The following is a 25,531-nucleotide window of genomic DNA, read 5'->3' as shown; positions in this document are numbered from 1 at the left end:
TTTATATTTTTGTTAAAAAACAGTGACATATTAAAAAAAATATGATAAAAAGTTATAATATAATTCATAAGTAATATAAATTAAGAAGTACAATTCTTGATTAAAAAATCCAATAGAAACCTGCAAAAAGTCATTAAATTTTGTTAGCAATTGTACGTTATAAAATAATTTGATAGATTTCTAAATTTCTAAATTCTATTGAACATAAAATAATATTAAATTCACATACCATTGTCGAAATAGTCTGAAAATTGCTTTGTAGTCAACTACAATCGATCTTTTATTTCTGTTTTTGATCTGTTAATAGAAGAAACAAATAAATGTAAGAATTTATAAAATAAATTTTTTTATAGAATACAAAATAGGTTAAAATTAGGTACCGTTGACTATGAAATATTCTGAAAAACTTGTTTGTAGACAACATTTATTGTTTTTGTCTGCAGCTTCCCTTGTTTATCTCTTATTAGGATTTTTAATCCAGACCTCGACTTAACTCTAGAAAGTGCAACGTATAATTGGCCATGAGAGAACACTGGTCTAGGTAGAAACAAACCAACATTTTGCAGCCTTTGACCTTGACTTTTATTGATGGTCATCGCGAAAGCCAACGTGGCTGGAAACTGTCTTCGACGCATTCTAAAGGGAAACTTTGTGTCAGATGGTGTGAAAAACATTCTCGGGATCCAAACAGGGTCTGCGGCAATACCGTTTCCCGTTATAATTCTACCTTGTATCACATGGGGCAGTAGCTGAGTAACAATTAGCGTAGTGATACCTTGCATCACATGGGGCAGTAACTAAGTAACAAAATTTTATTTTTATAGTTTCTTTTCCTTGCTCAAAAGTTCTAGTGATACAGTGTATAAGAAAATAGAAAAAAGAACATATCATTTACCACAAAGACTATAAATTTTTAAAACTTATTGTTACTAATTAACCCGAAAAAATATTTAAGAAATTAATAACAAACTAAAACAAAAGGAGAGAAAACAAGTTTAACTTATGCGCATTACATAGAATAGAATATGAAAGTCTCTTAACAAAAATACAATATGCATATGTATTTGTTGGGCTCCAGATAAGCATGTTTTATTCATACAAAACAAAAGTAGATATTAGAAAGAATTAAATAAAATGGTTATTCAGGTTTTCTTAAATCCTTGATGTACCTTCTCGAGATAATTTATGCACACCAACCTCCACATCTTTGTTTGGTCGGGTAACATCTCTTATCGGAGGAACAACAAATGCAAGTCTTATCTTTGGTTTTGAGTTTTGGGCATGTGGTTTGGTTGCAAGTTCCTTTAGCTGCATCGACAACTATATAAACAAAAAAGTAACAACAATATTATTTGGAGGAAAAAACAATTATCGAGGATATTATGATGGAATTACAATGGTGACAAAGATAGATGATGAACAAATGAAAACTATTATAAATGCAGACATTCATGAAGAGGAGATAAAGCAATCCAGATGACGCAAAAGATAGCGAACTGTGATGACGACATATTGTTTATGATACACATGTTTATTATTAATTCTTTAATATGAAACAAATTTATATATTATTTACTATTATACATTTTGGTTTGATCAATATTTAAGGATTATGGGCCATTATACATGTATCTTAAGTTCAATAATATTCTCTATATTAGTTCATATATGGGCTAATAAGATACATATATAATGTTTATGACGTAAATCACTACCAAGCCAAACAAAAATGTTATGAACTTAAGATGTTTTTCTGGTACAAAAGACTTACGGGATCACTTTGCGTCAATGAGTTCATGATAGTGAACAGCACTGGATTTCAAGGATGAGTGAGCAACTTGAACCCCAAGGGCTTGAAGTCACCTCATCTGTCTATAGTAGACGAGAATTGTGTTAGGTGAGAAACAATGCAATCATTTAAAAAAAAGAAACAGTGTCTAAAGAGGCTTCAACGTCAATCAATCTTCATAACACTTTGTCCGATACTTAAAGCTAAAATCAAAGAACATACAAACTGAATATTTACCTCAGGCTCAGCTTCAATGGGTGGTAGAGATAATGTGGGAGAGAGGAAGCTAAAATCTAGGAATTTCGAAATAAATATTCACCCTTCGAGTCACTTTCTACAAGAAAAGCTAATAAGAATTAGTGGCTGTGAAGCGTACCTCTTCAAGACAAAACATAATACTCAGAAGGTAAAAAAGGAGAAACGCATAACAACATTGGGTTCCCTTCTTTTTAAGCTATCCTTAGAAAACAGAGAAGGTTAATCCAAAGAAAAGACCATCACAAGATAAAGGATATTAACACCTTATGTAACTATGATCAACAACGGCAAATTCTGTTTTGAGCTTAAAAGCATTTAGCATGCACGATTTGAGAAAACATGCAATATCATAGTAAGAAAGTGCATTGGAACAGAAGCAGGGGCGGACCCAGAAAATAATTTAACATGGGGCACTATATATATAAATAAATATCAATTATAAATATTATAATGTATTTTTAATTACATTAATCTTTAAATTTTTGTATTTATTTTAAAATTAATTAAATAAAAATGATAAACATTTGTATAATATTGAATATCTTTAAGTAATATTACAAAATTATAATTTAAGTTTTGAAAAAAATATTTACGTTAATTTAAGTTTGATAAAAAAATTGTTAATGTAAAATTTAAATAAAGTGACTTTTATTTTAGAAAAGGTAAAAATCTAAGGAGTATGATTGACACATCAGCATTCTCCAAGGTGTAAGGAGTATGATTGACACATCAGCATTCTCCAATGAGTAAGGAGTATGATTGACACATCAGCATTCTCCATTAATACATAGCGATATTATTATTTAATTTAATTAGGAGTCTATTTCGCCGGAGAGACGTCTACGATGAGACTCGGTCGTCTACTCCTTACTCCGTTCAACTGTTCAAAGACATCCTCCTCCAAATCGGATTGATTCATCTATTCTGCAGATGACAAAAGCCGTATAATTCGAATCTTCTAGAAAGAATCAGCAAATGGGTGCGAGCGAGTTTCGTTTCTTCCTCTCCTGCGATATCAATTCGCCCGTCACTTTTCGTATCGACAAGCTCGATGGAATCCCCCCCCCCCCCCCCCCCCCCCCCGTCCAGAAATCCACTGATTCGGGTACTCAATAAGATTCGATTGTATATGTTTATAGCTCAATGGAATCCTCCCCGTTATGACTCTAATGTGAACTGTTTATTGCTTGGTGTTGTAGAATTTAAAATTAAATGTCAGAACTTGCTTCTTCTTATTGCGACCATTGAGTTGTGTCGTTCAGTTTCTTGAGATGTTTGGTTTCTGACTTTTGTTGGTTTGGTAGGACTTGTGTCCGTGGCAGAAGAGAAGAAACAAGAGCTTTACATTGAGTGTGCATTGTATATCAATGGAGCTCCTTTTGGCCTTCCCATGAGAACAAGGTTTCTTCTCTATTTTCTGTTATTTATTACCTTCCCCGTTTGTGTCTGTGTTGTTATGTTGATGACCTTTGTAGAAGAGTTTCCATGTCTCATGTACCTCTCTTCTTAATTCCAGATTGCACACTACAGGATCACCGTACTGCTGGAATGAACTCATTACTCTCAGTTCTAAATACCGGGACTTGACTGCTCACTCTCAACTTGCCATCACAGTAAGTAAACACATAGCTTGCTTGTTTCTATGGTACTTTCTCTGTCTGCTTATCAGCGAATCTCCGCTCGTTGCAGGTATGGGATGTTTCTTGCGGAAAACTGAGGGACTGATTGGTGGTGCCACCATCCTTCTCTTTAACAGCAAGATGCAAATGAAGTCAGGGAAGCAGAAGCTTAGACTCTGGCAAGGGAAGGAAGCGGATGGTTCATTTCCTACCTCCACTCCTGGAAAGGTTTTTTTTGTATAATCTCAATCTTAGATTTTCATTTAGAAATGTTGTATTTTATGCCGACTAACTCTTCTTCTGTAGGTTCCTTGGCATGAGTGCGGTGAGCTAGAGCGTTTGGAGAAGCTCATGAATAAGTTTGAAAGGGGGCAGATCCAAAGCATTGATTGGCTGGACCGACTCATGTTGAAGTCTTTGGATAAGATCAAGGAACAAGAAAGCTCCAAACATGGAAACTCAAATCTGTACTTGGTTATCGACTTCTGTAGTTTTGAACATCGAGTTGTATTTCAGGTACAATCTTCGCTGCTAAAGAATTTGTCTGTGACCATGTTACCTATTTAAATCTGAAAATGTATCCACGTGTCTTTTGCTATCTGCCTTTGATTTCTAGAAGTCTGGAGCCAATGTGTTGATAATTTCTAGAAGTCTGGAGCCAAGTTTGTTACTGTCTGGGATACAGAACTAGGAAAGTTTAATCCTTCAGAGCACAAGCAACTTAAGCTGGCAAGGAGCTTGGATCGTGGCATTATTGACAGGGATCTCAAGCCGAGTAACGCCGAACGGAAGTAAGTATTGAATGTGGTTCCTTTTTTTCCTTGGTTGTGTGGCACTCTTTAGAGAAACAGTTCCCTGTAATATCTTGATCATATTATTGTGAAATATAATCTCACGAATAGATGCTTCTTGCGTTTATTTGCTCATGTTTTTCTTCTTTTTAAAGATCAATACAGAGCGTTCTGAAATATCCGCCAACAAGGACATTGAGTGGAGATGAAAGACAACTGTCGTTTAGAGAAAGGCCATTTTGGGGTTTTTTTAGGCGACAGCGACGACGGTTACATATATGGATTCGGCGATGCCGCCGGATTCATCGGAGGTTTCTGAGAGTGATACGAGGTTTCTGGGAGGTGTGAAGGTAGAAAGTTCAGATCGGGAAGGTTTGAGGAAAATCGATCAGAGTTGGGTTTCGGTTGCTGAGGATAAGAAAAGGTTGAAGAAATATGAAGTTGCAGTATCAATGAAGGATGGGAAGCACTCGGTGGAGATCCCTGATGAAATCCTCGACAGTCCTACTCCTCTGTGGGAGGATTTCGTGGTTGGGAAATTTTTGGATATGGCGCCTCATATCGCTAAGGTTCACATGGTTCTCAATAAGATTTGGAAGTATGGCGATGAAGCAGCGAAGGTGGAGGTCTATGAAGTTAACTCAATGGCGGTGAGGATCAAGATTCCTAATCCGAAAATTCGGGAGAAGATACTCAGAAGGGGGATGTGGAATATAGTAGGAGTTCCAATGATAGTCTCAAAATGGACTCCGAAGATTTAAGAGGAGAAGCAGGAAGAGGATACCATTCCAATGTGGGTTCATCTGGAGAAAGTTCCTCTTCACATGTTCTCATGGGAGGCTCTTAACTTCATGACTAGTACTGTTGGCTTCCCGGTGAAGCTTCATCCGGAGACGAGTTCGTGCACTAATCTTGAAGTGGCAAAAGTGTTTGTGAAGGTGGATGTCTCTAAGGTTCTACCAAAGGAGATCACGTTCTCAAAAGATGGTAGTGAGTTTGCTGTGGGATTTCACTATCCTTTTTTGCCATCAAGATGTAATTTTTGTGATAAATGGGGCCATACTGCGACAGTGTGTGGAATGAAAGGAAGAGGTAAAGGGAAGGTTCAGAGTAAGGGTAATGAAGTTAGTGGAAAGGAATCTGTGGTGGTCGAGATTATTATAGGAGATGAAGTTGGAAGGCAGTGTGAAGCAAGCAAAGAAATAAGGGATCAGAATGTTGGAGTTGAGGATAAAACTAGGGGGATTGAAGCTACTCTGGATACAGAAAAGGAACCTGAGGGTAATGCCTGGTCACTTGTCTCGCCGGAGAAAATTGGTAGGATGCTAATGTCAGTAGAGGAAAAGACTTGAGGATATATTAATATCAGCATCTAAATTTTCTGTTCTTAATGTGGAGGAAGGGGAAGAAGGTGAAATAATGGATACATATAATAAGGATTTGGAGGGAGAAAGGGTTGAGGATAGTGACCTCTCAGAGAGAAGCGAGAGTGATCAGCTGGAAGATAATATTTTAGATCAGAAAGAGAAAGACAAGGAAAAAGCAGAGATGCAAAAAGGGTTGAAGAGAGGTCAGAAGACTAAAGCTCAGGTTGCAAAACCAGTGAAGAGTATAAGGTCTTCTCGCCGAAAAAACTAAGTATGTCGAGTTTCTTTTGGAATGTGCGCGGATTCAACAAACATTTGAAGCATTCCGTAGTTAAAGAGTGGGTCAATAGTAATGAGATGAAGTTTGGATGTATCATTGAAACAAGGGTGAAGGAGCAGAAGTCAGTAGATGTATTGAATTCAGTGTTTAGTAATTGGTCTTCAATGACTAATTATGAGTATAGTCAAGGAGGAAGAATTTGGTTGGTTTGGAGAGATACAGTTAGAATGACACCAGTATATAAAACAGAGCAGATGATTACTTGTTCTGTTGGTTTGAAGGAAGAAGATGAGTTCTTTTGCACTTTTATTTATGAAAATAATCTGGCAGAAGATCGTAAGGAGCTATGGGAGGATATGAGTCATCACAAGAACTCAATGCTGTTTCATAATAAAGCATGGATAGTAATGGGAGATTTTAATGAAGTACTTGATGCTGAAGAAAGTTCAGAATTTGAGAATGCGGGTCGAATTTCGAGGGGTATGAGAGATTTTCAGAGGACAGTCCTTCATTGTAGACTCACGGATATGGGTTATCAAGGTCCTATATTCACTTGGTGTAACAAAAGAGATGAGGGAGTCATCTGTAAGAAGTTGGATAGAGTGCTTATGAATGATGTAGCTACAAGCAGATTCCCCAATGCGTTTTCGGTGTTTGAGGCAGGTGGTTGCTCAGATCATCTAAGATGTAAGATCCAAGTGCTTCCAACCACTGAGAAGCTGAGGAAGCCATTCAAATATGTTAATGTGATCAGTAGCTTGCCAATGTTTCTTCCGAAGGTACAAGAATATTGGGACACTACTCCGAGGCTGTACCATTCTACATCAGCTATGTATAGATTTTCTAAGAAGCTAAAGAGCTTAAAGCCGATTATAAGGGAACTTGGACGAGATAAGCTTGGAAATTTGACAAAAAAGGCTTCAGAGGCATATGTTATTCTTTGTGAGAAGCAGAAGAGTACGTTACAGTCCCCGAGTGAGAATGCCGTTAAAGAAGAAGCTGAAGCGTATGAACGATGGTTGCACATAGCTGGTCTAGAAGAGGATTTTCTTAAACAAAAAGCGAAGTTGCACTGGTTGGAGGTAGAAGATCAGAACAACAAAACATTCTATAATGCCATCAAATCCCGTCAAGCTCAAAATGCCATCCGAGAAATCAGGTGTCAGAATGGTAGTACTGTCACAAAACAGCAGGATATAAAGTTAGAAGCGGAGAGATTCTTTTCGGAATTTCTTAATACGGTACCTGATTCGTATCAAGGAGCCACTGAGGAAGAGTTACAAGAGCTAATGGAGTTTCGATGTACTAGTGAGGAGTGTAGTATGATGGAGGCTCCGGTAACGGAGGAGGAGATTCGAAAGGTGTTGTTTGCCATGCCTTCTAACAAATCTCCGGGTCCGGATGGTTATCCTTGTGAGTTCTTTAAATCAACTTGGGGTGTGGTAGCTCATGATTTTACAGTAGCTGTGCAGTCGGTTTTCCTATTTGGTTTCCTTCCCAAGGGGGTTAACTCAACGATTCTCGCTCTAGTACCTAAGAAGACTGATTCTATGGAGATGCGTGACTACAGGCCGATAGCATGTTGCAATGTTATATATAAGGTGGTGTCGAAGATCTTGGGAAATAGATTGAAGTTGATTCTTCCTCGGCTAGTCACAGAGAATCAGTCGGCTTTTGTGAAAGGGAGGCTTCTCATGGAGAATGTGTTGTTAGCGACAGAGTTGGTAAAAGACTACCATTGAGAGGTTATATCTCCAAGATGTTTGATGAAGATAGACATATCGAAGGCTTTCGATTCAGTTCAATGGAGTTTTGTTTTGAGAAGCTTGGCTGCTCTAGGAGTTCCGGAGAAGTCTATTCATTGGATAAAGTTGTGCATCACTACTCCATCTTTCTCTGTGAAAGTAAACGGGGAGTTAGCGGGTTATTTTCAGAGTGTGCGTGGGTTAAGGTAAGGATGCTCGTTATCCCCTTATCTTTTTGTCTTGTGTATGAATTCCTCTCGCACAAGATTGACAAAGCAGCAAAGGAAGGGAAATTCAGATATCATACAAGGTGTAAAACGTTATCCTTAACTCACCTCTGTTTTGCTGACGATCTGATGGTATTTGTGGAGGGAACAAAAGAGTCGGTAGAAGGTGCTATTTCAGTGTTTGATGATTATGCTGCTTGGTCGGGGTTAAGCATAAGTCTGGAGAAGTCTACTGTTTACATGGCAGGAGTTTCGGATAATGAAAAAAGTAGAATTCTGACCAATTTTCCGCTTGCAGAGGGATCTCTTCCGGTTCGTTACTTGGGCCTGCCTCTAATGACCAAAGCTATGCGTAAATTGGATTACATGCCATTGGTTGAAAGAGTTAGAAGCAAGATTAGTACGTGGACCAGTAGATTCCTCTCTTATGCTGGTAGACTCCAACTTATGAAGTCTGTTCTGATGAGTATAGTGAACTTTTGGGCTGCGGTCTTCCGGCTTCCTAGTAAAGGTATGAAGGAAATTAAACAGCTATGTGCAGCATTTCACTGGTCTGGTCCGTCTCTTAAGTCTACGGGGGTAAAAGTTGCATGGAGCGATATCTGTAAGTTGAAGGAGGAAGGTGGATTGGGAATTCGAGCTCTTAAAGAAGTAAATAAGGCATATGGTTTGAAACTGATATGGAGGATGCTGTCTGGTGAGTCACTTTGGGGGAGTTGGATAAAAATGTATCTACTTAAAGGGAAGAGCTTTTGGCAAGTGAAGGAAACAACTCAGATTGGGTCTTGGATGTGGAGGAAGATGTTAAAGATGAGAGACTTGGCTAAGATGTTTTATCGGAAAGAAGTGGGAAATGGGAGGCATACCTTGTTTTGGTACGACAAATGGTCGGCAAAGGGTGTGATGATTGATTATATTGGGGAGAGAGGTATTATAGATATGGGTATAAGTAGAGATGCTACTGTGGAGGATGCTGTTCTTAATATAAGGAGAAGGAGATGGCATCGTATCACTGAGCTCAATGCTGTAGAAGAAGAGTTGCTATTACTGAAGGATAAGCTGAGAACTAATGTGGAGGACATCTCTCTTTGGAAAAGAGACTCGGGTTTTAAAGGAAGATTTTCAACATATGAAACTTGGAAGCTAGTAAGAGAACCAAAGACTCGTTGTGAATGGGCGTTTGGCATCTGGTTCTCGCAGGCTACTCCTAAATTTGGATTTATAGCTTGGCTTGCAATACTAGACAGGTTATCCACGATGGAGAGAGTTTCTAGATGGAGCCAAGGAGTGGATAGGGTTTGTGTGCTGTGCAAACAGGCAATGGAAACGAGAGCTCATCTGTTTTTTGAATGTTCTTATTCTGCTTCTGTTTGGGAACATCTTACTAAGGGGATTTTGTGAAGTGAGTCTACCAACATCTGGTCGGAGGTTGTGTTATTGATTACTGAAAGGCACAGTGATAAGAAAAGATTATTCTGCATCAGGTATGCTTTTCAAGCTTGTATTCATTCAGTGTGGAGAGTAAGGAACAAGATCAGACATGGAGAGAAGTTGGTTCCTGTGCAAAGTCTGAAGAAGTTTATTGACAAGGGTATAAGAAATAAACTGAGTTTGCTGAGATCAAAAGGAGGGAAAGGATGGGAAGACATTCTTCGATATTGGTTTGCAACAAGAATGTAAATAACTTTAAGAGTTTTTTGAGTTATAAAGTGGAGAAGGAGTAGTTTCTAGTATTAGGTTTACACTTGTTGTACAAAGTTCTTTTTGATGAATAAAAATTTAACATTCATTCAAAAAAAAAAAAAAAAGACAACTTCTTTAGAAGTTTCTCTGATGACTGAAAAGAGAGCTCTAACAAAGTTTTTACGCTGTGTGGAGTGGAGTGATGTTCAGGTAAGCGTTCTTCTTTTGCTTGTCCATATATTTCATGGTTCTTATTTTTCCATGTTGGCAGGAAGCAAAGCAAGCAATTCAACTCATGTACAAATGGGAAACGATAGATGTATGTGATGCCTTGGAGCTACTGTCTCCTCTATTTCAAAGTGAAGAGGTACTACGAGTCAGTCCCCAATCTACTTTTTCTACTGCATCTTCTTGCTCGTCATTCGTTAAATGTTTGCTCATTCCTCACTACACCCACTGATAGGTTCGGGCATTTGCTGTGAGTGTCCTTGAAAGAGCTGATGATGAAGAGCTCCAGTGTTACTTGCTTCAACTGGTTCAGGCTATCCGTTTTGAGCGCTCTGATAGATCTCGACTTTCTCAATTCCTTGTCGAACGGGGTATGTTCTGGTGCCGTGAAACTATGTTGATTTTTTCTCTCTATGTAACTGTTTTAGATTTGTTCCATGAGTTACACATTGAGTGTATTCTGTTATTTTTCTTTAGCATTACGGAATATTGAGTTGGCCAGTTACTTTCGCTGGTATGTTAATGTGGAACTAACTGACCATGTCTATAACAAGAGATATCACAGCACATACAGCTTACTCGAGGAGAGTATGTCAAAGGTGTGGACCTAACATTTTATATTTTTCATAATAGTCAGATTTCCGTTGAATAGTTGTAGGTTGTTCATCATATACATGGTTGTGCATCTACAAAAACATCACCTTACATTTTAATTTGTGTCCTTGGGGGCAATGAACTGAACTGTGTTAATCATCAAATGAGTTCTGTTTAGCTGCTCGAGAATGATTTCCTTTTTCTTGCGTTTATGTCAGCTGCCACCTGGTGTTAACGGAGAAGATGGAAGTAAATTGTGGCAAAGTTTGGTGCGCCAAACAGAACTGACTGCTCAGTTATGTACTATTACAAGAGAAGTGAGAAATATACGTGGAAACACCCAGAAAAAAATTGATAAGCTTAAGCAGCTTTTAAGTGAAATCCTTAGCGAACTCACGTACTTTGAAGAGGTACTTTCACTGTAGAGAATGGTTTTTAAATGATGTCTATTGAAGAATCTCTGAATCGAAGTTACTGCTGCTGACCATTTTGTAATGATCAGCCTCTCCGATCACCGCTTACGCCTAGTGTTATCATAAAGGGGATTGTGCCCGGAGAATCATCGCTCTTCAAAAGTCAACTGAATTCTCTGCGGCTAGCTTTCCGAACAGAAGACGAAGGAACTTGCAAAGTTATATTTAAGAAGGGAGATGATCTCAGACAAGACCAACTGGTATATTTAGTTTTATTTGATCACATTGTTGTTAGATCTTCTCTTCATGTTGTGATTTTTGTTTTTAGTTTCTTCTAATAGGTTGTTCAAATGGTTTGACTAATGGATAGACTGCTTAAGCTGGAAAATCTTGATCTGTGCCTAACACCTTACAAGGTATTAGCAACTGGACATGACGAAGGAATGTTGGAGTTCATTCCATCGCGTCCCTTGGCTCAGGTACGTTCTTCAGTGCATTACTCCATTATGTCCCACATGCTTGTAATTCTGAGAGTAGTCCTATGATATGATGTGCTTTTGCATGGACAGATTCTCTCGGAGAACCGTAGCATAACAAGTTATCTACAGAAGTTTCATCCTGATGAGCATGCTCCTTTTGGGATAACAGCCACTTGCCTCGATACGTTTATAAAAAGCTGTGCGGGCTACTCTGTGATCACATATATACTTTGGATTGGAGACAGGTAGGGTGCAAAACATTTGACCCGGTGTTGTGTTCAAGAAGTCTTACCAATATGCCTGGGAATCAAATTGGTGATGGTTTGTTTTAATATGTAGACACCTGGACAACCTTCTCCTTACAGATGATGGCCGTCTCTTTCACGTTGATTTTGCATTTATTCTTGGTAGAGATCCTAAACCATTCCCTCCACCGATGAAACTCTGCAAAGAAATGTTGGAAGCCATGGGTGGAGCAGATAGGTACCAGATTTACCAACTATTTATAAAAAATTGATGGTTATATTTGATCAGCTTATTCTGTACTATGTTTTGCAGTCAATACTACACGAGGTTCAAATCCTACTGTTGTGAAGCCTACAACATTCTTCGCAAACCAAGCAACCTTATTTTGAATCTGTTCTATCTCATGGCGGGTTCCACTATTCCGGATATAGCTTCAGATCCGGAGAAGGGCATTCTCAAAGTAAGTTTCTTTCACTCTCACCAAACCAAACCAAACAAAACCAAACCCATCATTCTTCTTGTATGGATTGAATCTTACTTGCACCTTGTTGTTCTCTTACATGAACTTTGATCTATACAGCTCCAAGAGAAGTTTAGGCTTGATATGGACGATGAAGCATGCATCCATTTCTTTCAAGACCTGATAAATGAAAGCGTAAGCGCTCTGTTCCCGCAAATGGTTGAAACCATACATAGATGGGCTCAGTACTGGCTTTAAACCATAACCGTGTTAACTTGATCTGGATAATATAGATGCCAATTTACGTTGTCACGTTTGTAACACTCCGAGGTTTGATTTCTGTTCCTGGCTTTTATACATCTTCTGTGAAAGGGCTGTATTATATCTGTAAATAAATCTCTGAAAACGCGGCGTTTCATCTTCATTCCATTCATCGTTGGGCTTACTCGTAAATTGATACTCCATCATTTTAACTCTTTCGTGAACAGCATGTTCGTTTGTGTTGTTGCCATGTTAATTCTGGTGGCATATTAATTAATTGTTTTTAAAGGGTATTAACAAAGGAAATATTTACACTAGAGGACACTTTTTGATTTTCATATTTCGTTTTCACACACTATTGCGCACTTATGCATATAAATTTTTTAAATCATCCTAAACTAAAAAATCACTTCTCTTTCCTTTTCATTCTCGAGAACACAATTAATTCTAAATCCAACTTTCAAAAAGCCAAAATCAAACTGTCTCCTCCTGATCTTCATGTTTTCCCCTTGTTCTCTCAATCTCAATTGATGAAGGTCATCATTTCCGGTGACTGCTAAGACGGTCCTCATTGTCTCACTCGTCGTCAGTGAAAGTCCTTGTTCCGACGACTGACAAACTAATGCTTACACTTCCTATCTAGCATTAGATAATTTTTAACTGTAAAAAAAATGTGTTCTGGTGGAGGTTAAGTACTTATGGTTGAACATTTTGACCTTGTTTAAAGTTAGGTTGATAGATATAATGAATGCTAAGTTGATAGCCTTGATGCTTGTGATAATTGTCTATGAAAGCTAAGTTGATAGAAAGAACTACACGGCTAAGTTACTAGATGAATATTACAATTGGTATTATATGAGACTGAATGAATTGAAAGATGAATGTCATGAATGTACGTACGGTTGTGAACTATGTTATATGTAACACTGAGAACAGATGACGTCTAATGAATGTGTTAAGGTAAATGTTAAGGATAATGAAAACGAGAATGTTAATGATGATAGACATCGAGAACGGGTGGCATTTAGAAAGTACTGAAGAGTTAATGTAATGAAACTGTGAAAGGGCGGGTTAATGTTAATGGGCTCCGTAAAATCGATTCATGCTGAGTCGTGGCATATGTGGCTGCAAGTACCGCAGAGCAGGTAGTGCCGAAAGGGGCTAAATGGCTGCGAGCGGGAAATTATGTAGGAAGCCTCGAGACAGTTGTTAAAGTAAGATTTTGTGGGATAGGCTGATAGGAGGAGGGACGTCCTTAGAGTTTAAGTTGCTTGGCATCGGTTGTGTCAAGTCGATCGAGTCCATATGTAGGAATGACTGAGTTCTTGCATTGTCGATGTAGCATATTAGTTTGTAATGTTTATGATTTGATAATGTAATTGCATTCTTGATTATTAGTGGCTAGTCGTTCCTCTTTTCTGCATTGAATAATATAGAATTTCACGGGGGAATCTGGTCTAGAACTGCTTCAATGAGTAATCTATTTACTTATGTATAAATTATTAATCCTACTGCAACTAGTATAAATCATAAGCCCTTTAACAAAAAAAACTAGTGTAAATCGTATGACTATTTTATGAAATATGAAGTAAATTTTAAATTAATGATTTAAGAACAAAATGTAGAAAATCATAAGAGAATGCATACAACAAAATCAATAAATGAAATCTAAAAAGTTTTTTCTTTGTAAAATTAAAAAGAAACATATATTTATATGTAATATATAGATGAACATATTTACTTCTAACAACATTTCATAAAATTTGTTTATTGTGCATTCAATAAAAACATAAGTGAATGTATTTAGTAAAAATGGGGCCCTAAACTGTAATTGAAAAATGGAGGCCTAAGGCTGCCGCCTTTTTCTAACAAGGGTGTGCACGCCCCTGGCTCTAAGCCCCAGTCTGCATCTCTCAGAGCGAGCTGTTACAATTGTAACGATTCGAAACCCGTGGTTCAAAATTTCTTAAAAGAACCTGCTAGACTGCGATCCGTTAAGGTAAAACCTAGGGTTTTCCTTCTTCATTTATAAATAGAGATGAATAAGAAATTGTAAGGATGGTTTGATAATATTTTCATAACGTATGGACCCATCCAGAATGGAGATTAATAAACATGGGTTTTGTAACACGTTTTCTTTTTAACAGACCCTACGGAAATGAATTGATGGACGCAAGTCACCCAATGCTTTGCTACCTATTCCATTAGAAACGGCCGATTTTTTTGGTACATCATATTCATGCATTTACAATTCATGTGACGGTATTGATATTGTTGGAAGGTGTTTTATTTGCTACGACAAAAAAAATATCTTTATGCTTTACGTTTTTTTCCCCTTTTTGGTCGGCAAATCGTAACGCTTATTTTGAGAAAAACAAAACTACTAAATGTTTCAGTAAGAAACATAAACCATACAAAAATATCTCAGATAAAATTCTAAAATAGACCAAAAGGCTTAAAAGGGCTTATTTGTGATATAACCAAAAAAAGTAAAATTAGTTTTGTAGAAAGAGATTAGATAGAGATAGGAAGAGAGAATAGGAAAGAGGGTGTGATTTTGGTTATATATATAATGAATTATAGATTTTTGTTTGGTTATATCACCTAATTTTCTTTTAAAAAATTTCATACAACCTAAATTAATCTGTATGAACTTCTATTATATAAATTACCTTAACACCCTTAATGAAATTAATTTATAATGAAATTAAAAACACAAAATTAAAAACACAAAATTAAAAACAAAATACGTGATTGTTCGACGTCGTTTCCCTGTTCGAAATTAAAAACACAAAATTAAAAACAAAATAGGTGATTGTTTTTCTAATAAAAGATTTTTTTTTTACATTGATCTTAATTAGCGTGTTTGATATAAATATTAGCTTGAAGCTTTTCTGTTTTAGTTCTTTATGTTTTTTGGCTTTCAGTGTTTTTTTCCTAATTTCTTATTTGCAATTTATGGTTTTTTTGACTAATGACACTAATATACTTGTATGATACTATAATTTAAAATTTATATGTTCGTGGATAAAGAAGAAGAATCATGGGTAGTGTACTGGGTTAAGAGAAACAGTTATACGGTCGTTGTTTCTTTCTTTTTTCTTTTTCCATTTTTTATTTTAATTGATTTCTCCTAAATTTCTTAAATGTTTATTACATGGCAGAATATGATTCGGTAGATAATGGTTATAATTTTGAAGATAATTAGAAAAGTAATTTTCTCCTAAGATAAAAGATAAAAGATAAAATGTTTTATTTCTTCATAATTTCTTCTATCTTTCATTAGGTACTTTATCCAATTTTTTCTCTTAAAATAGAAGATAAAATTATGTTTTTATTAGGTACTTTCATCTGGTTTTCACTAACGTACTACTTATTTTGAAAAGTGAGTATTATCTGGTTTTAGGATAATTTATATAGGTGATAAAGAAAAGATAGCATATATAGTTAGGTTATATAGTTTATATAGTTAGGTTAAAACTCGTCAGGGGTAATCTTGTAAATTGGTGAAAACTTGGGCTTTAAGTCAGCTGTGACGAAACGGGCTTTCTGCGCACTTCGCTGTCGATCGATGGTCTGATATGAACATCGATCGATATTTGTTCCTCAATATCGACCGATGGTCGAGCTCGATGGTCATCTTGGGTGCTTGCTCTAAATATCTCCAAAATGCTCCAAAATCATCACTTATCTCCAAATCACTCCTGATCTTATAAATATAATAAATAGGCTCTATAATATAATAATTAGTAGTAAAAACACCTATAAACCATGGGTAAAAGTGGATCAAATTCATGGTCTATCAACTCCCCCAGACTTACCCTTTTGCTTTTCTTCAAGCAAAACAAAGAAGCAGTCTCTCTGAAAGAGGTTTGAAGACAGCAGGGACTCACACAATTTTAAACTTAGAATCATCACCTCTACAGTATTGCAATCCACATCTAAAAAGTCATAATCACAAAAGCACATTATATCATATCCTAGCTTAGGAACCAAATTCACCTAGCTAACAACTTAGCAAATCTTGTCTGACATTCCCCTCTACCAACCTCATTTCTTAGCATAAATAAAAGTGCAGTCTTTACCTTGGGAGTATCGATCACAGGATGCAAGGATTTTCAAACAAGTATCTGGACCTGCAGGTAAACATTAGTTTCTATCCTCTCTCTCTAGTAATTTTCTCTCTTAGTCAAAGTCTGCTTATATTTGCAAGATCATTGACCAAGATTGGACAGACTTCCATGAATCAAGACTTAATGGTGGTTGCCACCAAGTCTTGTTCATTTCTTTTTGACCTATATCCTAGGATTATTTGTGAAGCAAGCCTTAATGGTTGTAGCCACCAAATCATGTTCTAATCCTTTACATATAGAATTCTTATGAAGCAAGCCTTAATGGTTGTAGCCACCAAGTCCTGTTCGAATCTCTTCCTAATAAATCTCTAATAGATATGTATAATAATAAAAAAAAAATATATATATATATATATAATATTTTTATGTCTATATTTTGAAAATAGAGAGAGAGAGAGTGATAAATCTATATACACAAGGCTTTACCTTGCAGACTTGTTTGAAGAATCCGATACCATGTATACCAAGCCCCAAGACAAGCAGTTGTATCAAGTTTAGTGTTGGAGGTCAGCTTTGGTTTCTTCAAACAATCTCAGCAAGTATAACTTAGTTGACAGGTAGATCCACTTTAATATCTTTAGTACTATCTGCAATCAGTAAGTTCTAGAATAGTGCTAAATAGTGGTTAGATAACAAGTAAAAATCTAATAAGTTCATTATCCCCTTCTTGACTCAATAAAAACTTTATGTTTGAAAATAATTTTTTTAAATTCATGAATAAACTAATATCAGTAAACCTCCCCCCAGACTTAAACTACACACTGTCCCCAGTGTAACCTCAGTCGGAGTTATGGTGATAAACAAATCATAAGTACGTAATGTAACAAGTTAGAATGATATACCAGACCGGAATGGATGTCGACCGATGTAAGGATGTTGATATCGGTCACGGCAGGTGATGCTATGTCGATCGATGTCGAGAGTGTCTCGTCGGTCGATACTGACGGCAATCGTCTACTCGGATTTCTTTTTTTTTTTTATGACCTGCAATAATTAAAAACCAACATAAATAGTAGATTAAGAAAAATCAAGTAAATATTACCTAATAGTGGGTTGTCTCCCACTTAGCGCTTTGCTATAGTCATTTAGCTAGACTTTGGAGGTGATTTGGGCTAGTAATGTTGAAAGCTGGCACTTGTTGGGAAACAAGTCTCCATCTCTTCCCTGCACTTATTTGGAAACAACCATGTACCAGTGAAGTCTTGCATTGCTTTATCTCCTCTGCGCCATTTGTCCTTCATTATTGTAGTTGCATCTTCTATCTTTTGCAATCTATCTCCAAGACTCTCAAGATTGAACTGATGTCACATAATTATGGCGTATGTGTCAGCTGAGATCTCCTCTCCATGGTTGTGTGTGTCAGACATGTCTGATGTTATCTTTTGTACTAGCCTCCCTCGATTTGTAGCGTTGTCGACCGATATTTGTCTGTGAGTGTCGGTCGATTTATTGTTGCGTCTGTCGATCGATGCTGATGCATTTGGTCGACGGGGAATGTAACTCTGAATCTCCACTAATTCCCCTTGAATAGCTTCTATCTTGGAAGTCAAAGCACTAATGCTAAGATCCATTGGGAAATAGATGTCATCACACCTCCTATCAAGCATCTCCTCTGTAGTTTCCAGAGCTCTGTAGATCCCTTCTACCAACTGATCTATCTCTCCCCTGGTGTGAAAATCTGGTTGAGACTTCATTGTATGTGAGTGTGGTTGGTTGTCGTCAACCGATTCTGGTAAGCGGCTATCGATCGATGTGTGTAAGCGACTGTCGATCGATGTCTGTCGATCGATGTAGAGTGAGATACGTCGTTCGCACTCTGAATTCTGGCTATGTCACTATAGGAAATGTGGGTATTAATAGATGGCGTTAAACGCTATTAGTTCGTTTTAATAGCGTTCCCTAAAACGCTCTGACAGCGCCCGTTATCGTAGGTACGACCCTTTTGATAGCGGATCTGTTGTATGCTATAGCTAAGTAAACAACGATTTTGTAATAGCATTGTGTCATCCATTTTACTGATTTGGATTTTTTAATTGTAGCTTTTTTATTCCATTTAATTTTATAAATACAATTTAATTTAGAAAAACAAAAATGAAATTGCAAATTTTACATTAAACATGAAAAGTTTACAAATCTACTTCCATCCAAACGTATCAAGTTCAACAAACACCAACAACACAAATTTCCCCATGATCATAACACCAACAACACAAATCTCTCATGTCCACTGATCAGTGTTTTCTTCATATTCATCCTCTGAATCAACCTCATCTTCACACAGATCATGAACTGTGCTCACAAACTCAAGAACCTTGTGGAGCCTGTCACTCTACCAACACGTTAGGTGCACATCATCTCCATCATCTCCACTGCTTGAGATGTGGCGAGCAACTAAAACGTTGTTGTACCTTCTTTGGCTGAAAGACCATGAAACAAAAACTAAAATTCTAAGCAAGATACAGAAAGAGATTACAGCAACTACAATGTTAAGAGAAGGGAATATTCTTTACCTGTTTCATCTCAGCATCCACCATTTCGACATCAGAGCACTGTTTTCATAAAAGGGAGTAACTTTCCATCAGCAAAAAACAAGTAAAAGCAATATGCAATCAAATAATAGGCAGGATGCATTGCAAACCGTTTTCTTTGGGGTTTCTTCCTCATCTTCACTCTCTGATTCATCAGAGCCGGATTTATCGCTACTACTATCCTTTTTAGCACTCTTGGTATCTTGTTTTGCCTTTGGTGCAGGTTTTTCATCTTCACTTTCCTGCAAATCAACCATTCAACCACGTGGTAAATGAATCAAATGTTTCCTTGTCATCAGAAGCTGTTTAATGATCTCTAAAGAGTAAAGAACATAAACTAACCTCATCGGAATCTTCCTCAGACGAATCTGAACTGCTTGCAGCCTTGGCAGCAACAGGAGCGGCCTTCTTCGAACCGGACATCTCCTTGAGAAGCCTGTGGAAGGTCCACTCCGATTGGCTTCGAGTCATCCCGTCCACCGTGGTATGCGCTGGTGAAGGTACGGATTCCGGTGAAGAAACTTCCGGGAAAGCGAAGAGGTGACGACGCCCATCGCGAAAGAGAGGAGCATTCTGGCGGCTGCGATGGAAATCACTTTTTGGCTGGTGCGGCGGAGAGATTTCAGATCAATCTCGAGGCCGACGAGGAAGAGGAAGAGAAGGAGGCTGAGGTTTGCTAGGGCGTCGAGCACAGCTTTACCCAATCGCCTCTCTCTCTCCCTCTCTCTCTCTCTCTCTCTCTCTCAAACACGAGATCTGTTCTCAGAAAATAATTGGAAAAAAAGAAACAAATCTCAAGCGTTGATTCAGTATGATCTAATGGTACAGATGGTGATCCGCGCCAAACCAATAGAAAACAAAGGTGAAGATAGATAGGAGACTGATTTTGGACCTTTAATTTAAAAATCAATCAATGGCTCAGAAAAAACAGTACAAATTATCTTCTTTTTTATTTATAATAATTGTTAATCTATTTAAACTTTAAATAATTTTATCTCATAATTTAAAACTTTTAATCTGTATTTTGTATTTAAATTTTCAAATTGTGTGATTGATTAAAAATTAAGATTTAATGTTTTATGTGATATAGGTTAATATGAGGTATGTAGTTTGGAGTTTAGGGATTGAAGTTATATTATGAATATACTGATTTTATTTAGATTTTATAGTTTGTATAATTTTATAATTTAGTATAAATAAGTGTTATAAATTTAAAATGTTATGATTTAATACTTTTTGTATAGAGTTTGGAATATGATATAGGGTTTGGAGTTATAAGTAGGACTAGGGGTATATGTAGGGTTTGTATTATAATGTTTAAAGTTGAATATTTCGGTATGATATATAATTTGAGTGTTTGGACTGAAATGTTTAAAGTTGAAGATTTATGTATAAAATGGAATTTAAGATATAGGGCTTGAGGTATGTAGTTAGGGTTTAGGGCATGATTAGGGTTTAGAACTTAAGGTAAAAAATGCTCTTTTTGTTTTTCTAATATATTATTAGTGTTGGATTTTCTTTTTATCATTTTATTTTTTGTGTTATCTTTAGATTTTATGATGAGATATTAAAAATTTAGAGCTTACTCAGATTTTATTTATTAATTATTGCTTTTAAAATCAATAATAAATATAACTCACTCTAATAAAATACAAGTAAATCATTAATAAATATAATCTGGATGTGATATAGTTTTCTATTAAAAATTTAAAACACACAAAGTCAATACATGAAAATGCGTATTGAAATCTCATCCACTGTCTACATAAGAACTTTGATAAGTGAGCTTGGTTCGATTTTCTCAGGTCCTGAAGTTCATTTTGCCTCTTTGTGGCTCCAAGTTGAAATATCTGACCAGTGTTTTTCAGAACCAGAAACGTCTTCCTCGAAAGGTTCAAACCATCTCGGTACATCAGACTCACGCACTGAATTTAAACATCCAAGACTTATGAGCTAAACCCATCTCTAGGTGCCCTTTGAATTTAAACATCCAAGACTTAGGAGCTAAACTCATCTTGTTCTGTCCTCTGGCTTCAATTCTACCTCCTCCTCCTCTGCCAGAATCGTTTCTTCATAGTGTAGAGCTTCTTGCATGAAACCAGAATCATCATGATCGTTATCATCGTCGTCATGATCACAATCAGTCACCAGACATGAATCTGTTTCTTCTATGTTAGTCGCATCAGCCTATGGAATCGAATCAGTTACCACGAACGATGGTGATGGCCTCGTCATCTCTGTTTCTTGCCACTTTCTTTCCAACTCCAAGCAAAAAACAATTCGCTATGGATCGTCATGGTTTCCATACCGCAGAAACATCGCATCTTTGAGGTCTTTCCAATTTTGAAAAGGACGCCGCGATACTCGATTGTTGTACCAAGACTCAGCTTCTCCTCTGATGACAGCGTAAGCCAAGGCCATCTTCTGATCATCCGTGAAGTCTTCCGCCGCAAATCGATTCTCCATCCAATTAATCCATGGTCTCAAATCATCACCAGAAATTACAAGAAAAATGAGTTTTAATAGCGGACGAATAACGCTATATAACGATACTATAGCGGTTTTTGAAGCGCTGTATCATCGTCCGCCATAATAGGTAAAGGACATTACATAGCGGTTTTATGCTCTGCTATCTTTTCTTCCGATACGATAGCGCTTTTTTGTATGCAATTAAATATTCTTTAATAGCGTGTTTTTATTGTTATTATTACATTATTGAAAAATTAAAAAAAAAATAGAAAAAAATATTTTAAATATTTTAAATTGAATTATTCATAAACTAAAAACGGTTTACATATAAAAAAAATAAACCAAAACTAAACCAAGCTTAGACCTAAACCAAGCTTAGACCTAAACATATTTGCTAACTAAACCTAATAACAAAACCACGCCGGTTTCAAGCTTCTTAGCTCCGCCGCCGTCAACCACCATTTGCTGTGACAACCAAGCCCTCGCGTCTCTCTCTTCTTTCCTTCGATGTTGGAGATGATGACGGAATCACCATGGCTCTTCCCACTCACTGTCGTCGAGCTCGTCTTCGGCTCACCACTGCCAAGCTCATCCCATACACCACCGTCAAGTTCGTCTCCGGCTTATCTATCCTCTCCGCGCACCTTTGTCTCAAGCTTCAAGATTTTCTATTCACTGACCATACTCCACCAACTATAGACAGCAAGCTCTCCAACTAATAAAGAAAAAATAAAACGATTTAATCAGTTCTAAACCCTAGAAATCGATTTCAGATCTATATTGATTTCTACCTGTTTCTGGATCGATGAAGCAGAAGCAATGGAGAAGCAACGTATTGAAGTTTCTGTGTGGATTGAAGACCTTCGCGACACTTCTTGAGCAAGCTCTCCTACACTTGGATTTCCAGATCTCGACCATGTTGTCTTCTCATCCTTCCTTCTTCGGAGTCCACCGCCATTCGAACAAGAGGAATAAGAAGAGACGGTGGTGGTGGTGGTTTAGAGAATAAGAAAGAAATATGTGCAGAGATACAGAAAAGAAGAAGAGATATGTTGATGGCGTAGGGAAGAAGAACAAAATAGAAAGGAAAGAAAAAAAATCTGAGGCAGAAATAAATTAGAAAAATTGATTAATTAACTGTGGCCGTTGGATCAACATTTATCAAAGGCTGAAAGTAGCTATCTTTGTCACCCCACACTGACCAATCAGAAAACGGTTAGTGGATCCCTAACTTTAGATCCAAAAGAAGATCGTGTGGTTCGTATATAACCATTACTCCAAGTCAAAAAATTTTAAACTGTAATATGAAATTAGTTTAAAGGTTTAAAGTAAAAGAGTATAAGTAAATGAAATTAGTTTAAAGGTTTAAATGTTTGAGTATAGGGTTTGAAAAGTTTGTCTTTAGATTTTAGATTTAAAGTTTGAGTTTGGAATAAAGGTTTGAGTATAGGGTTTGAGGATTAAAGGTTTAGAGTATTGATTTAATATTAATTTTTGAAAAAGAAATAATTTTTGAATTTTTATTTAGTGTTGATATTTTTTTTAATTACTTTATATTTAAAATTTTGAGTTTAGAATAAATGTATGAGTTTATGGTTTAAAAGTTAAAGGTTTGGGATATTGATTTTAAGATTTGAGATAAATTTTTGGAAATGATTAATTTTTGAGTTTACATTTGAAGTTAAATTTAAGATTTGATGTTAAAATAGAGTTTAAAATTTGTATTTAGAGTTTAGGGTTTAAAAACTTGTTTTAGGGTTTAGGGATTTAAAAACCAAACATAGCGTTTTTAATCATGTTTTGCTATAAAAACCCAAGTGATACATATAAAACCATATGTTATCATAGCGTTTCCAAATATACCACTCTATCATAGCGTTTCCAAATATACAAACGCTATCTAAAACTAACGGGTATGTCAACTATAGCACAATCGTAAAAAACGCTATTCCGGTCTGCTATTAAAACTCATTTTTCTTGTAGCGAAAACACAGGAATCTCCATGAATCCCATCGTAAATGCTCCGGACTGTATCGATTCTGTTGAAACGTCTCTTGAAACCTCCATTGAAGTTCTTCGCAAAGCGCCAGACGTCTCACCGTCGCGTTTGATCGTTCCAACCTCAATTGATGAAATCCATGGCCGCAATTCATCAGTAACGCCATTGAAGACCGGAAACTTCTCAGAACCCATTGTTATGATCCGTCTTCACCGTTGCGTCTGATTGAGGTCACCGTCACCGTCTCAGCGATCGAACAGCTCACCGCACCAATTGATAAGCAACCAAGTACTATATTATTGTTTATCGGAACCAATAACAATCTCAAGATCTCCAAGGAGACCTTGAGCCCATACACAAGAGACCTTTCTCTCGGTGTCCTCTACAATTCCCCGAAAATAGCCAAAATCCAAGAACAACATGAACATATCTATATAAGCTGGAAACTCCTGTGTGGATAAAGGAGAAGTCTTTTTGGCTGAGAATGATATTTGACAGATCGAGATGAGGTAAGATTCGAAACCCAACAACAGAGAGAGAGAGGATCTAAACGTGGTGTGGTGGTGGTGGGACGGCGAGCGTGACATCGAAAGGAGGAGGAGGATTCGTCAAAAGACAGAGAAGCTGGTCGTTCGATTACTCGTAATGTGACAGAGGAGAGAATTGATTTTTTTTTTTGGTGTATCAAGCCTCGTTAAAGGTTAACTTAAAGAATTTTTGATTACAATTTGAGATATTTAACATTTACCATAGCGTTTAATTTTGGATCTGTAATGGTAAAGCGCATATACTTAGTAAATTAATGCGGCTAAGATTTTTTATTTTCCCGCGATACCAAACATAGCATTTTAAATTTATAACCGCTATTAAAAAAGTTAGTGTTGGTATACAATATCAGAACTGTCATAAACGCTATAATCTGATGCTATTAATACCTACATTTCTTGTAGTGTGTCTTGCCTCATCTCTTCCATGCAAGTAGTTAGCCAAGTGATACTTGATAAAACTCAAATTACCCTAAGGAATGAATTATTCTCTCAAATAAGAGGTTCAATTGTAGTACTTAGGGATCGAATCCACAAGGAGCTAGGGAACCTATTAAATCTAGTTAAATTATTAATTCTAAGTGTTTGTTGTTTTATGGGTTTAAAAGTAAATAGCAATTCTAATTGAGCAAGTCTATTGCTCGACTAACAAGATTATTGGGGGTGTAACTTATTGGAAAGGTATTAGATGCAGGATTTCTATTCAGGTGTTGGAGATTATAATCCTATAGATGCCTAACAGTTGCACATGATATATTAGAGCTCAACTCCTTAAACACAGTGATCAGCGATAGCAATTTTTCACTGGTTAACTAACGAGATTTTGGATCTCAACGGTTAGTCTTTTGATCACAAGAAAGTGTCGATCGATGATCCTATAGGGATATCGATCGATACACCTTTCGCAATGTCGATCGATTGTCAGAAGACAATATCGAACGATGCTTCTAGCTAAGCCCTAGGCGAAGGTTGATAATGCTCACTAGCTTTCAAGATCAGCGGTTAGCCGTTTTCTATCTTTCTGATAATGCTCACTAGCTTTCTAGTATGATAGACAAGATTCATGACAGGATGGTCAAGGATGCTTGACTCATGCAAATTCCTAGGTTCATGTTCTAGTTAGCAAGGCTAAAACAAGCAGTAAGAACAATCTATCAATGAATACCACAACTTAGCAATCTATAGTTGGGGCTAATCCCTCTAACCTATTTGAACCCTGAATCTAACAAGTAAACTACTCAGACATAGCTAAGCAAATCATAACACAAAATATAGATAGAAACTGCATAGAATAAAATAGATGAATCAATGGAGTTCCAATCACAAATCTCTCTATGATCTTCTCTCCTAAGAATACAATGGTAAAACTCTGATAAAACCTCTGTCTCTCCTCTTGCCTCCTAACACTTAGGCAAGC

General features: G+C 36.8%; 2 protein-coding genes and 1 long non-coding RNA gene across 4 annotated transcripts; all 3 read right to left on the bottom strand.

Annotated features, from left to right (window-relative positions):
* Window positions 1–427: 427 nt before the first annotated feature.
* LOC125585392 (EMBRYO SURROUNDING FACTOR 1-like protein 9) lies at window positions 428–2,016 on the bottom strand. Of its 2 annotated transcripts, none has more exons than XR_007322318.1 (2): window positions 1,772–2,016; window positions 428–1,320 (listed from the first exon to the last, which is right to left on the bottom strand). XR_007322318.1 is itself a non-coding variant. In XM_048754341.1 (2 exons), the coding sequence occupies exons 1-2, from the start codon at window positions 1,527–1,529 to the stop codon at window positions 1,184–1,186; spliced, it is 219 nt and encodes a 72-aa protein (XP_048610298.1). In that variant the 5' UTR covers window positions 1,530–2,016; the 3' UTR covers window positions 428–1,183. The 2 variants fall into 2 exon arrangements, 1 of the variants encoding a protein (XP_048610298.1); XM_048754341.1 differs by having other exon boundaries at window positions 1,448–2,016.
* A 16,647-nt stretch (window positions 2,017–18,663) lies between these two features.
* LOC111211321 (nucleolin 1-like) lies at window positions 18,664–19,975 on the bottom strand. The gene is made up of 4 exons (XM_048754340.1): window positions 19,444–19,975; window positions 19,212–19,343; window positions 19,084–19,122; window positions 18,664–18,990 (listed from the first exon to the last, which is right to left on the bottom strand). Exons 1-4 carry the CDS (start codon window positions 19,570–19,572, stop codon window positions 18,934–18,936), a joined length of 357 nt encoding a protein of 118 aa, XP_048610297.1. The 5' UTR covers window positions 19,573–19,975; the 3' UTR covers window positions 18,664–18,933.
* Window positions 19,976–20,788: 813 nt separating this feature from the next.
* Window positions 20,789–23,878, bottom strand: LOC125585391. Its single transcript, XR_007322317.1, has 2 exons — window positions 22,362–23,878; window positions 20,789–22,285 (listed from the first exon to the last, which is right to left on the bottom strand). It is a non-coding gene; the product is annotated as an uncharacterized LOC125585391 (long non-coding RNA).
* Window positions 23,879–25,531: the final 1,653 nt, after the last annotated feature.

The sequence above is a fragment of the Brassica napus genome, chromosome C4 (assembly GCF_020379485.1).
Source record: "Brassica napus cultivar Da-Ae chromosome C4, Da-Ae, whole genome shotgun sequence".
Lineage (NCBI taxonomy): Eukaryota > Viridiplantae > Streptophyta > Magnoliopsida > Brassicales > Brassicaceae > Brassica > Brassica napus.
The sequence above is the reverse complement of the archived record's forward strand: the minus strand, read 5'-3'. Positions and strand labels throughout refer to the sequence as shown.

Coding starts and splice junctions, on each gene's coding strand:
- LOC125585392 (XM_048754341.1), bottom strand. CDS start 1,529: ATGTGTATCATAAACAATATGTCGTCATCACAGTTCGCTATCTTTTGC. Junction 1,321..1,447: donor TTTATCTCCTCTTCATGAAT/GTCTGCATTTAT, acceptor TTGTTTATATAG/TTGTCGATGCAGCTAAAGGA.
- LOC111211321 (XM_048754340.1), bottom strand. CDS start 19,572: ATGACTCGAAGCCAATCGGAGTGGACCTTCCACAGGCTTCTCAAGGAG. Junction 19,123..19,211: donor AAGAAACCCCAAAGAAAACG/GTTTGCAATGCA, acceptor TTATGAAAACAG/TGCTCTGATGTCGAAATGGT. Junction 18,991..19,083: donor TGGATGCTGAGATGAAACAG/GTAAAGAATATT, acceptor ATGGTCTTTCAG/CCAAAGAAGGTACAACAACG.